The sequence below is a fragment of the Fukomys damarensis genome, unplaced genomic scaffold, assembly GCF_012274545.1.
Source record: "Fukomys damarensis isolate Sample0158 unplaced genomic scaffold, DMR_v1.0_HiC HiC_scaffold_38, whole genome shotgun sequence".
In the NCBI taxonomy this organism is placed as follows: domain Eukaryota; kingdom Metazoa; phylum Chordata; class Mammalia; order Rodentia; family Bathyergidae; genus Fukomys; species Fukomys damarensis.
Window position 1 is genome coordinate 25278301 of NW_022900950.1, and position 13203 is coordinate 25291503.

General features: G+C 42.8%; 1 protein-coding gene across 6 annotated transcripts in view; it reads right to left on the reverse strand.

Moving 5' to 3' along the window:
- Positions 1-13203, reverse strand: part of Cryl1 (crystallin lambda 1) — a 125040-nt gene that overhangs the window by 10467 nt on the left and 101370 nt on the right. For all 6 annotated transcript variants that reach the window (XM_010633798.2, XM_033759882.1, XM_010633799.2 and 3 more), the window contains one exon: positions 12897-13091. In XM_010633798.2, the coding sequence (XP_010632100.1) occupies positions 12897-13091 (195 nt within the window). The remainder of the gene's footprint in view (positions 1-12896; positions 13092-13203) is intronic.

A 13203-nucleotide genomic window follows, 5' to 3' on the forward strand; every position in this document is an offset into this window, starting at 1 on the left:
CTAGAGCACAGTCTCACTGCCTGGGAACATGGACGAGATCCCCTGTGAGTCCCTTCAGCCCCACTCTGGTTGAACCAGAGATTCTAGGTGAAAAGTCTAAATTGAGAAACAACAGAAAAACAATCAGAAAGGATAAATCCAGGTAAGTTTCAGATAGTGAAATGCACAATTAATCAGAGGGGACTCTGCTATCTTTGGTAACCTAAGGAAAACAGGAAGTAAGCTCTGGGATTGTTTGTATGGCTCTGGTCATAGGACAGGAAAGGGGATTACAGAGGGCCCATTACCATCTCTGTGTAGAACAAGAATGAAACAGATTAAACTTCAATGATTTCCCTGTCTGCAGAAATCTTCAAGGATTAGCCAGGTGAAAACTGTTTTAGTACAGAAATAACTCGAGCACGAGCCAGGAGTACTAGACTGTCCCTCTTAGACACATCCACTCCTGAAGCCTTCGCATCATCCAGGTCTAGAGTTTAAATTGAGAATTTCCTCAGTGGCTCATGAGGTTCTTACAAGAAACAAACTAGAGTCATGAGTTAATTCGCTCATTGATATATTCTGACACACTTTTGTTTTCTATCCCCTCTATCACACTCTGCTTCTCTTCCACACAACAGGAACTAACGCCCAAGGAAGGGCAAGAAAGCCCTGACCCAACTATCTCCACCCATACCACCTTCCAGGAGAAGGTAAAGCAAATAATAAGACAGTGAAGTTCTGCCCTACTGTTGCTCACAGGCCTGTGGTCAGGTTTATGAGCGGCCTGGCCTCTGGCCAATACTTATGAATTTTCTTGGAAGCAGGACAGACATTCCTACAGAATGACTTTGGCAGATTTTGCTAACTCTGTGAGATCTGATTAAACACCACATTTTACTGATGCAACAGGACACTGAATCATGCCCATAAAACACCTGTCCCATCAAGAGTCTTCTGAGAGGATGCCAGGAGCTGCAGTTCAGGGGGAGAAGATGACAAACACAAGGTGGACTCTGCTAGCCAGGCTGCTGGGAAACAGTCCACATGCCCTGTGCCTGCAGGCGGCAGGAGAGTCTGGTCCTACTCTCTGAGAGATGATTTGGCTACATCTACTGAATCATAAAGATGTTGCTGTTTGACAGGGCATGCCCATTCCAGGGGATGACTCTAAAAACAACCAGAGGAAGAGCCTCTGTGGGCAAAAAGGTTGCTGAGTACTACAGCACCACAGCAGAAAATGGAAAATTACTTCAACATAGCCCCAACAGATGGATTCCTTTAAAAACTAACTGAATTATCTGTTACAAAGCCATCTACAATGGATGAAAACTTGAGCAAAGTGTTCATAACAGAGCCTGGACAAGGACACCGGGAAAGGAAAGCAGTTTGATTTGGGGTGGGGCAAACATATGTGGTATATTTCTCTTTGAATTTTCTTTAAAGTTTTAAAATAGAAACAAATAAAAAAATGGAAGAGAAAGAAAAGAAAGATTTTGTCCCAATAAAAGGAGTGTCCCAGAGATCTTTGAGCCCAGTGATAATTCTCTGATGATGACTTTTCTTAGTACAATAAATATATAACAATATACTAAGGACTGAATGAGAAAAAGTAGAGTATACTAAAGCCTGAATGGGAAGGTCTTGACCTTCAAAGCAAACATAGTAACAAAATAATACACATGTTTGATCCTTGGTACCAAAAAGCAAAAACAAAAAATAACACATGAATGTAAGTTTACTACTTTTCACGAAGGCAGTGATGCAGGCCGGGTAAACTTTATCCAAAATGCTGGGAACCAGAAGTATTCTAGAGGTTTTTGGTCTTTGGAACAGACTTTACTAGTTGAGCATCCTTAATCTGATAATCTGAAATTCAAAAGTTTTTAGATTCCAACATGGTACTTAAACTGTTTCAGATTTTAGGGTGAGGGTGTATCTCAGAGGTATAGTGCTTGACTAGCATGCACAAGGTTCTAGGTTCAGCTCTCCATAGGGGGAAAAAATAGTTTCAGAATTTTTATAGGGATTATACTAAATCTGTAGATCTTCTTGGTTAGGATGGACATTTTAATACTACCGATTTTCCATTCCCTAAACATGTTATCTTTCCATTTATGTCTTCAATTTCTTTCATCAATGTTTTATAGTATCAGTGTGCAGATCTTTCACTTCTGTGGTTAAATTTATTCTTAAATATTTTATTTTTATAACTATTTTACTTACAGGATTTTAAAAATTTCTTTTTGGATAGTTTTCAGTATACAGAAATGCTGATTTTTGTATGTTGATTTTGCATCCTGCAACTTTACTGAACTTCATTATTTGTGAATTATAACTTCATCAGTTCCATTGGTTTTTAGAAGTTTAGGGTTTTCTACATGTAAAATCATGTCTGCAACAGAGACCATTTAATTACTTTCTTCTTGTTTAGACACTTCTTTCTTCTCTGTCTTTTGCCTTGTCCCTCTGGCAAGCATGATGCTGAAGAAAAGGAACAAGAGTGGGCATCTTTGTGGTGTCCCTGATCTTACAGGAAAGGCTTTTAGTTTTGAGTTGGTGTTTACCAAATAAGTCATTAAGTTAGCTGTGGGTCTGTCACATAAGGCCTGTATTGTGTTGAGATACATTCCTTCTATACCTAATTTGTTGAGAGTTTTTCTCAACAAAGGAAAGAAGGATATAGAATATTGTCAAATGCTTTTCTTGAAACTACTGCATGTGTGGTTCTGTCCTTCATTTTAATGTGGTACATCCCATTTATGAGGTGCATAATGGTGTATATTGAACTATCCTTGCATTTTCAGGATAAATCTCACTCGAGTATGTAGATGATCCTTTCAGTGTACCACTGCCAGCTTGCTAGTATTCCACTGAGATTTTCAGGAGCTAGACTGCATGTTGGCTGTGAACGACTTCTGCCTAATGGGGACTCTCTTCATGGGGTGAAAGAATGAAAAGGGTTAAACCCAAGAAAACTCTGTGGTCCCTGTTGTTATGGCTTTAGTGCCACAGACATACTGACCACCCCATCTTTGGGAGGTGAGAAAGATGGAGGCCTGAGGGTGTGAGACAGGCAGAAAGTGAGTGAGCCAAGTTCACAGTCTCATCACTACTGGTCACTGGGTGATGTTTTCAGGAGATAGAATAAGTAATGCAAAAATGGCAGGGACAAAGTCCTGGAAGATATTTTTCTGGGAGGACTGGGACCAGGTGAGAAGAAATGGTACACTGGAAGTAGGAGGTGGGAGGTGGGAGGTCAGCAGCCCCCATCTACACTACACCTACACTGAGAACAGCAAGTAGATACAGAGATGAGAGGGAAAGAATGCTGGGCAGGAAAGGAAAGAGGAGCCAGGTGCTGGAGAAGGAGAGCAGATACTCTGCTACAGAGCTGTGAGGAGGACCACTCAGGAATGAGGCACATTGTTCCTGGGAGGGAGCAAAGCTCACAGCAGCTCCAAGAGAGAACCAGAGCTATGCAGGCTCACTTGGACACTTTTTTGGGGGTACTGGGGATTGAACAGGGCCTTCACACTGAGCAACATCCCAAGCCCTTTTTTAGTTTTTCATTTTGAGACAGGGTCTTGGTAAGTCTCTAAGTTGCCTAGGCTGGGATCAACTTGCAATCCTCTTGCCTCAGTCTCCTAGAGCACTGGGATTACAGGCATGTACTACTAGGCCTGTTTTCACCGGAACACTTTATATATTATTTCTTAAAAAAATACACACACACACACACACACACAATGTTCTAAGGCTAAATTTGAACATACACAAAATGCAGAAAACTTCTAAATGAGGGTGTGGCACGGTAGGCCAGGGCTCACGTCCTTTCCTGCTCCTCTGACTCCCTTTTTGTCCCAGCCTATGGTTCTACATGACTCTTCTTGCCAGCCACCCTGATATGCATGGCCACAGTCTGAGCCCTAATGATTTACCCAAGTCTCAACTTTCCCCCGGAAACATTTCAGATGAGCCACAGTGTTATGACTTGTATCTAGATGTGCCCCCAAAGCCTCATGTAATCACAGGTGGGGCTTTTTCAGAGGTGGTTACATCTAGAGTGTGTGATGCTGGAATTAAGGATGTGTGATTACTAAATCAGTCCACCAGTTGGTTTTGCACGGCCCTAATCCCAGTAGCCGAGAAACAGTATAAAAGGGGTAGAAAGATGCTGTTAAGGTCCCTTGCTTGCTTGCATTTGCTGTTTTCTGCCTGCCATGAATTGTTTTTCCTCTGTGATGCCTTATCTGCCAAGCCACCTTGCCTTGGAGCCAGCTGATTCAGGACTGAAATCTCCACAAACTGAGCTAAATAAACCTTTCCTCCTTTAACTCAGGTATTTTGTCTCAGCAATGAGAAAAGTAACTAAGACACACAGCCTGAAGCACCTATAGCATTTCCAATGTTTTCTCTTCAAAGAAAATTTCCAGTACAGATTTGTCTTCCCGTGCCTGGAGACCACTGCCAGAAACAAGATTCCTCTTGCCATGACTCTCTGACCTCCATCCCCAAGATTGTTGCTACTTTTCTTGCAAAAATAGGGATTTAGCTGAGTCTTCCCTGCTGTTCTTTGCTCTATCCCAGAGCACCTGGCTGGTTTATGGGAAAAGACATCAGTAAAATGATGTCCAAATAGTACAGACCACGCAGGGCAATTTCCTGAGACAGCTTCCTGCTCAAGGAAGCTTTCCTTCCTGTGGAAGGAAAATTCTTAGGGATAAAAGTAGAGAACTGGTCCTGTAGTGATAGTGGTTTACAAAAAGAGAAAAGAAATCAAAAGACCATCTACCTCACACTGACCACAGTATATGTGAGAAAAATGTAACAGGTACCCACAGCAGTACATTTATAAATTTTAGGCCCCCCACTAAAATATGTTCACTCCTTGAGTTCCCTGTGGTGTCACCTCCCAGTCTGTACAGGCGCTTTCTAATTAACATTTTAACTTAAGCACAGTGATTTGTGACATGCAGGGTACTCATTCAACTGGGTGACAGCACAGCGTCAGGAGCCCCAGTGCACAGGGCTCTCCTGGCTGCATGTAGGACAGGCCCAGTCACAGCCAGCCCGTAGCTAGGAGGATGCTTCCCGGCTTCTATCCCCCTAGAGATCTGCTCTGTCCATACAGGCCCATGACCCCGACAGGAAAACCTGACTGAAATCTGCAGCCCTGCTCAGGAAGCTCCAGGACTGGCTGATTGGGAAATCAAAATGTGGCTGATGCTAAGGGTGTTAATACAACAGGCAGGGTGCTGCCCTCCATGAAGATCTAAGGAGGAAAGGGTCCAGCCAGGGGGGAGCTTATTATGATTAAGAAAAGCAATTCTTGGCCCATGGATTTAGCTCAGAGGTACCACCATCTGCCTCACAAATGCCAAGGTCCTGAGTTCAAAGAAAGAAAGAAAGAAAGGGGTAGGGAGGGAGGGAGGAAAGGAGGAAAGGAAGTAAGGAAAGAAAGAAGGAAAAGAAAAAGAAAGAGGGAAGGAGGGAGGGGGAGGGAAAGAGGAAAGGAAGGAAGAAAAGAAAGAAGGAAAGCAAGCAAGCAGGAAAGAAAGAAAGAGAAAAAGAAAGAAAGAAAAGCAATTCTCAGGCTCCAGAGAGCTACTTTAAATTATATATTGTTTGTTCTGTTCTGTTTGTCCTTTAATGAAAAGTGAATTACATTTTTTATTTAAAAAAATCAACTTTCACATCCCTAGCAGTCATCAGAAGTACTAAGTGTATTAATGAGGACTGGACATCACAGTGATATCATGAACACATGAGTCTTCACCTCAGTAGGAGTAGGATAGCACTACATGTATGGCTCTTATGAGCCTGAGTACCAGAAAACAGACACATATATGGTGGCAGAGAATAACACAGTAGTAGAAAGACAAGTATAAAACAAGTTGAACTAAATATACTATATGCCATTGAGATGAAGATTCCATCAACTGAAAGCTAAATTAGTTAATGTGCCATTATGGAAGAAAAAATGCTGACGATACAACTAAGAGATACACCGTGAATTATGGTATGTGGGTTGATTTGGGAGATGTTAAAACATACCCTCTAAAAGAGTTTATCTCAGAACAATGGAAACTAATACATTTGAGGCCAGGCCTCAGGGAAGTCACATAAACTAGGACTTCTCCTGCCTTGCTGTGCACAAGAATGTTCTGGCTTGTTGTAATACTGTTTCTGATTCTGCAGGTCTGGGGCAGGATCTGGAAGGCTGCATTTCTAACAAGCTCCTGGGTGGGACTCATACCACTTCTGTTCAGAGTTGCTGGGACAGTCACTGCACACAGAAAAACTAATGGGCTCTGAAAATAACACCATCAAAAACTGCCAGGCAGGCAAACCCTTTGCACACAGAATCCCATCAAATCCTTATGGTTTCCAAGTAAGAAATAAGCCTATTATCTTCTCTACTTCATGAAAGGGACACTGAAACATAGCAAGGCAGGCATGGGCATGAACTACCTTTCAGGGTGTGGAGTGTGGACCAAGCCACCTCGCTTTGAGGAGGCTTCTCTTGTTTGTTTTGTTTGAGACAGTGTCTTGCTACCCCCAGCTGGCTCTTAATTCACCATTACCCCATCTCAGCCTCTCTAGTGCTGAGATCACAAGTGTGCACCACGATACTGGGCTTGGTAGGTTCCTTAATGTGTTAAAGCCAAAAATAATGTGCCTGCCTGGTAATAAGACTTGACTGACTTGAAAATGTCTGAAAGCCATGCAAAACAGAAAGGAAAATACTTTGCAAACTCTGAAGTGCTACAAAGAGTGAGGTGACTATGATGGGCAGCCAATTCTCCTTGGTCAGCTCTGCTGACTCCTGCAGCAGCCTCAGGTGAAGGATATTCAACAAAAGCTGAGAAATTTACCATGAGAAGCTCTGTCTGTAAATAGACTACATGGTCTTTGAGTGCCCTTATTAACTGTAACGGCTCCTCCTAACAATTGCTGTTCATATCTGAAATGGAGCTCAGTGACAAAGTTCTGGAATCTCAAGGAGTCCCATCCAAAAGTGGCAGATCACACCCTCCCTAACAGGTCAACAGGCTAAGACTGCAACTCAGGGATAAAGAGATCCAGGGAATGCCTCCCCACAGTACGGTCTCTGGAATGCTGGTTATTTTAAACTAAAAGCCCTTGAATCAGCAAATGCTTGTAAAGGCTCTACTAGGATACTCCCTAATTTGCCTAAAGACAGGACTTGCCAAAGAGGAAATGAACATCTTTGATCCCTCCCCGAGTTTTCATTAACTGAACTCATGCAGGAAAGAAGATTGAGAATGACACCAAATCTGGATAGACTTTGTCACAAGCTATTCTCTATTCCTGGGCCCACTCAACTTCTGAAGCAAATTATTTACCATTCATTCCCACCTAAAAATCATTTACTGCCTCGCAAAAATGTCTGTATTTCTCCATCTCTTTCTCCCATTTGGAGAAGGGTATATAAGCCTCTGTACCTTGTGCCATATTGGGTATTCACTGTCCTATGACTGCACTCATACATGTTAATAACATTGTATGCTTTGTTTGCTGTTAATTTGTCTATTATCAGTTCATTTCAGCAAACCTATCTCAAAAGGGAAGCTTTCTCTTCTTAAGAATTATGTCCCTTAGTTGGATAGATAAAACTTGAGGTAAGCAATTTCCAAAGTTCATCACCAAAACATGCCAATAGCTGAAACTTGCTAATGGCTCCATGCCTATTTCCTCACCTACCCTATCTCAACTGGATAAGAATTTATGAGCAACCAACTCAGCTGTTGTTCAGCCAGAGTTTTTCATCTCAACACAACTTCCCATGAACTTGAAATCACATTCCCAGCCAACAGGATCTCATCACCCAGTGACTTTGCCTTTGGCAGGGAAGTAAGTGTTACTAGACTACAGCCAGACATTCCATCTGGCATTGCCTAGTTCATAAAGAGATGATCTGTCTCAAACCTGAAGCCCCACTGGAAGAGGAGGGAGTGTGGTGAACATCTGTGAGGCAATGCAGCAGATCCCAGCACCTTCATTCCTGTGGATATTTGTGCTTATTCTGCTCCAGAAAGTGTGAGGTGCTTACAGGGCTGTGTGGAGGCTATCAAGGAATGGGCAGCAGCAAGATTGTGTGACAGGGCCCGGGGTGCCCAGACATAAGACAAGACTGGCCTTACTCCCAGCACCACCAGTCTCTGACCCAGGAATGATGAACCCTTGGTGAACTCCAGGGGCACCCCTCCTCCCCTGCCTCTGCCTTTTTAAGAATTTGTCTTTAATGCTTGGCTGTAAAAGTATTCAAATATGCCCTTCAGAGTTAGTAAGATGGAAAACAGGAAAAAACTGAGAAAAATCAATGAAATGAACAGGCTTTGTTATAATTTAGATCTCAAATTTCCCCAAGGCCTATGTGTTAAAGGCTCAGTTCCCAGCTTGGGAGGTGCTGGAATTCTTAAGAGCCAGGGCATAGCAGGAGGTCTTCAAGTCACTGGAGGTGTGTAGTCTTGAAGGAGATGATGGGGCCTGGTCCTTCCTCTTTCTCTTTTCACTTCCCTAAAGCAAATGGTTTCCTCTGCCATGATGTGCTGCCTTACACTAAAGGAAATCAGCCAAAACAGAAAAACAAATGCCATATGTTCTCATTTATATGGGGCATCTAAAAAAGCTGAACTCATAAAAGCGGAGAGTAGAAGGGCGGTTACTAGAGGATGGGGAGGAGGGATTTAGAGACACTGGTTAAAGGGCATGGAGTTTCAGTTAGAGAGGAAGAGTAAGTTTTCAAGACGTACTGCACAGTACAGTAACATTGTTAATGTATATCTGAAAACTGCTAAAAGAATACATTTTAAATATACTCACTATAAAAAGTTATGTATTTGATGTGATAGGTATGCTAGTCAGCTTGATATCATCATCCTCAAATATATCAAACCATCACAGAGTACACCATAAATATACATAACTATCATTTGCCAATTTAAAACAAATATTTAGGTCTGGAGATTTAGCTCAGTGGCACCACACCTGCCTTGTAAGTGCAAGGTCCTGACTTCAATCTCTGGTACCAAAAAGAATCTTAAAAAGAAAATAAAACAAATATTTAAAATTTAAAACAAAAGAAGGACACATGACTAACAGGGATTTAGTCCTCACAAGGCTGGTTCAACATCCATCAACCAGTGTAATTCCTGAATCAACAGTGAGCAAGTGTAACACAGTGTGCTCTGCTCTTTCCACATCAGCACCAAGACACCACCATACCCAGTGGAACCTCAAGCCCTTGTTCTAGCCAGGCCCACTGCCTGTCCAACTCCAGCCAGACTTCAAGAAAGTCACAGGTGGATTTGATCTAACTGTGGATCTAACAGCCCTAACCGATGAATGCACCAAACTTGGCTTAAGCAGAAAAGGCCCATTTTCAATATGCTTTGTGAATCCAGAGAAAATGGAGACAGACCATCCAGAGGCAGTCCTGGGAGGGGGGCAACTCCCCACCTGGAAGCTCATTCAGTCTGCTTTGGTCCAGGTTCAAGGATCAGCTGCTTCTGGCTGCAGGTGGAATCCAGCCCAGGCCTCACTTGCAGGGAAGCTCTGCAGGACCTGTAGATCTCCTGAACTTAAAATGTGCATCAGTCTTTAGTCTTACTATAAGACTATCTCCAGTTCTGCTTCTTTTGATATTGAAGTTGCTCTACAAAGTTGCTTTCTGTCATTGTTTTTTGCAGTACTGGTGATAGAACCCAGGAACACTCTACCACTGAGCTATGTCACCAGCTCTCTTTGAAAATTTTTTAGTTTGAGAAAGGGTCTTGCTAATTTTCCCAACTGGCCTTGAATTTTCAATCCTCTTGTCGCAGCCTCTCAAACAGCTGAGGTTATAGGTGTATAACACCATGTCCAGAGCTTTTAAAAGTTTCGAGGTAAACTTGGAACATCCCAAATCTCAGCTCAAGTTCAACTGCCAAAATACCCCCAAATACAAATTCAAGTTTGACTGGCTCTGAAGGTGTGAGTCAGAGGGGAGTCATTTAACCCATAACCAGACATGGCTCTGGGCATGCATGCGGATTCACAGCAGGGTAGGGTGGAGTTCTTAGAGCTTTGCTACCCTTTGCTAACTTGCAGTATCTGAAGAGGAAACAGCCCATAAACAGCATGTACTGTCTTATGAGAAGTGTCCCTAAACCAACCCATTTAATGGGAGCTGTGCCAGGCACACACTGCCTTCTAAAGTGGGGATGCTTTGCATCTGGCACAGTGATTCCATTGTGAAAATCAAGGTGTCCATTTGGCTGCACCCAGTGTGCCAGGGTCCTCAGCCCTCCCATGTTGAATCAAGTACCCAGGTGGCCAAATCAGGGGCTGCTGCTGAGCAGAGATGGTAAAAGGAAGAGCAAAAGCAAATGTCTCAGCTTCTTCTCTATCTTGTTCTGTGCACCTCACTCCTGTGGGAGCTCAGCATCAGCAGGAGCTTTGTTCCCATCCAAGCTCCCATCCAACCTAGACCGACACACCTGCACTTCTAGATCAGTCTCAGTTCTCATTTTCTGCAGGTTATCCTTGTTTTTGGACAGATTATTTTCCAGAATTTCCTACAAGGCAAATCTTTGGGTTCCCTCCTCACATCCCTCATCTTCCCGCCGTTTCGTTTGGCTTCTCATGTTGGCACCAATTTATCCTGCTAGATTTTAGCACTCAGCTCCTTATGGGAACTTGAGGAGTGAGGCAAACACAGAGTCACACTCAGGAGTCACTTTCTAGGAGGTCTCTCATCCTGAAAGCCAGCAATAAGAACATTCTACCAGCCACTTAACACAACTGCACTCAGTCTGCCATGTATCTGGGAATCAGAACAATCCAAAGGAGAACACAAACTTATGTCACTAGGAACTTCAGAACAGCAAATCTAAGCTTGCCTCTTCTAGCAACAAGCAGACACCAAAATTCTGCTTAGGTCTTTCCAACTGCAGCCAGCCTGCTGAGTGGTCAGAGTATACTTCCCACATTTTCCAGAATGGAGAAAGCAAGACTCAATTCAGAACATAAATATCTTACAAGTAAAAAGTTAAAACTGCCATACCCCACAATGTTTTACTGAGCTACTGAATTATTCTCACACTCTATCAAATTGTTGTCTTATTCCAGGTAGGTGGAAATGTTCTAAGTAGCTCTCAAAGGGGCTAGCCATTTAAAGATCAGGGCTTCTTTAAAATACCTTAACACTGATTAGCACTTGAAAATGTTCTGCACTCCTTAGGAAATTTAAACTGCCAGTGTAACAGCGGAAATTACAGAACCACATCTTACAGGTATAGAACAAGCAGATATAAGCAATGAATCACAGCATTAGCCTCTCTGAGCCAGCCACACAGGGCAGGCTGGTTGGATGATGAATCTAAGAGGAGGAAGGAGCGAGTGTCACGTATATCATGCACATGTACTGGGATCTGGAGGAACTGCTGAGCAGGTGTAATGCAATGCCCACGGAAGGAGAGGCACAGCTGGCTTCCTGGTTCCTGTCTCTGGTAAGGCCCCGCACACAGCACTGCAAGTCACTACAAGGAACTGTGGGGCCATGCCAGGTTTAGCCAAGCCCTTCTTCCCTGCCTATGCACTAGGCAGACCCTCAGGCGCTCCTCCGTGTTTCTGCAGCATGGCCGGGAGTATGTTGTTGGAGCCTTGTGGAATGGGTAAGAGCCAAGTGGTCTCTCCCCTAGATTCTGTGACTTTCCACTCCACATCCTGGGGCTGCTCTGACCTGTCTCCTGCCAGGAACCAGGGACCCTTGCACAAATGTGCATGGGAACATACACAGCTAGACATGTCTTCATATGTAAAGTTCTTTAATTAAAAGATGAGGCTAAATACACAGGTAATCCCTTGGTATCCATGGGGATACGTTCTAGGACCCTCCAAGACACCAAAACCAATGGGTACTTAAAGTTTCTTATAATAAAATGGTACAGTATTTACATAGGACCTATATACATCGTCCTATATACTTTAAATCATCTCTAGATGACATCAAATACAATGTAATTGCTATGTAAATAGTTGTTATACTATACTGTTTAGGGAATAATTACAAGAAAAAAGTCAGAACATGCTCAGAACAGACCCCGTTTTTTTTTTTTCAATTTTTTGTTTTGTTCTGGGTGACCGGCACTGAACCTAGGGTCTCATGTGTACTAGGCTCTGCTACTAAGCTACACCTCCAGCCCCTCAAATACTTTTGATCTAAGGTTAATTGAATCATTGAATATAGAATCTATGGATATTTATGGTTAAATGTGTATAATATGTATATAAAATATAGGTCCTACTTGTATATAACATAAACTTATTTGTAGTAAGTTTAATGTTTATTAATTTTTTTATTTCCCAGATTCTAGAAATAAGTTGGGTTCCATTAGGGAATAAAAGTTTGTACACAATAGAGTTATTTACAGAAAAATGGAGCATGTAACTGTTCTTCACATGCAAGAACTGTTTCCCCCCGCCAAAACTCTAGAAGGCTGAATTGTCTTAAGAGTATTTGTAAAAACTAAAATCCAGTGATTAAACAGAATCTAGTATTCTAAAAAAAAAAAGTTTAAAATATAAAAAGTTAAAAAATATAATTTTTCCTACTAAAATTTAACATTGGGGATGGTAAAAGCTGAGTCTGTGGGGAAATATTGCATGTCACACACAGGTAATTATGTGGAAATGTTATGAAAGGGCAGGAAAGAGGTATGTCATCATGCTATGACAGCAAATGACAATGTTAGGAGAGTGATCTCTCCAACAATGAATTGCTAGGTTACATTCTGTTTCTAAGCTTGCTCTGTGTTCCTGAAACACAGCAAGGAACATCGAACGCCGATGGTGCCTAGCAGTGACTTCTGCTGTCCTGCTCATTGGAAAGAAGGTAGGTGGGTACCAACCTCTACCAGCCTCCAGGCCTCGCTGATAACTGCGTACTGCAGGCGGTTCAGGATGAAGCCGTCAATCTCCTTCAGGACCCTCACAGGGGACTGTCCGATCTTCTTCATCAGGGCATGGGTTCTGTCTACTGTGGCAGGGGCGGTCTCAGGGTGAGGGATCAGCTCCACCAGGGGGACGTAATATGGTGGGTTCACCTAAGCAAGGGAGAAAGGAGGAAGGTCAAGGAGGTGGCTCTCAGTTTGGGGTGTCACTCTGTCTCAAGTGGTCAGTGAGGAAGTGCATCTTTGGAAAAACCCTTAGATGCAA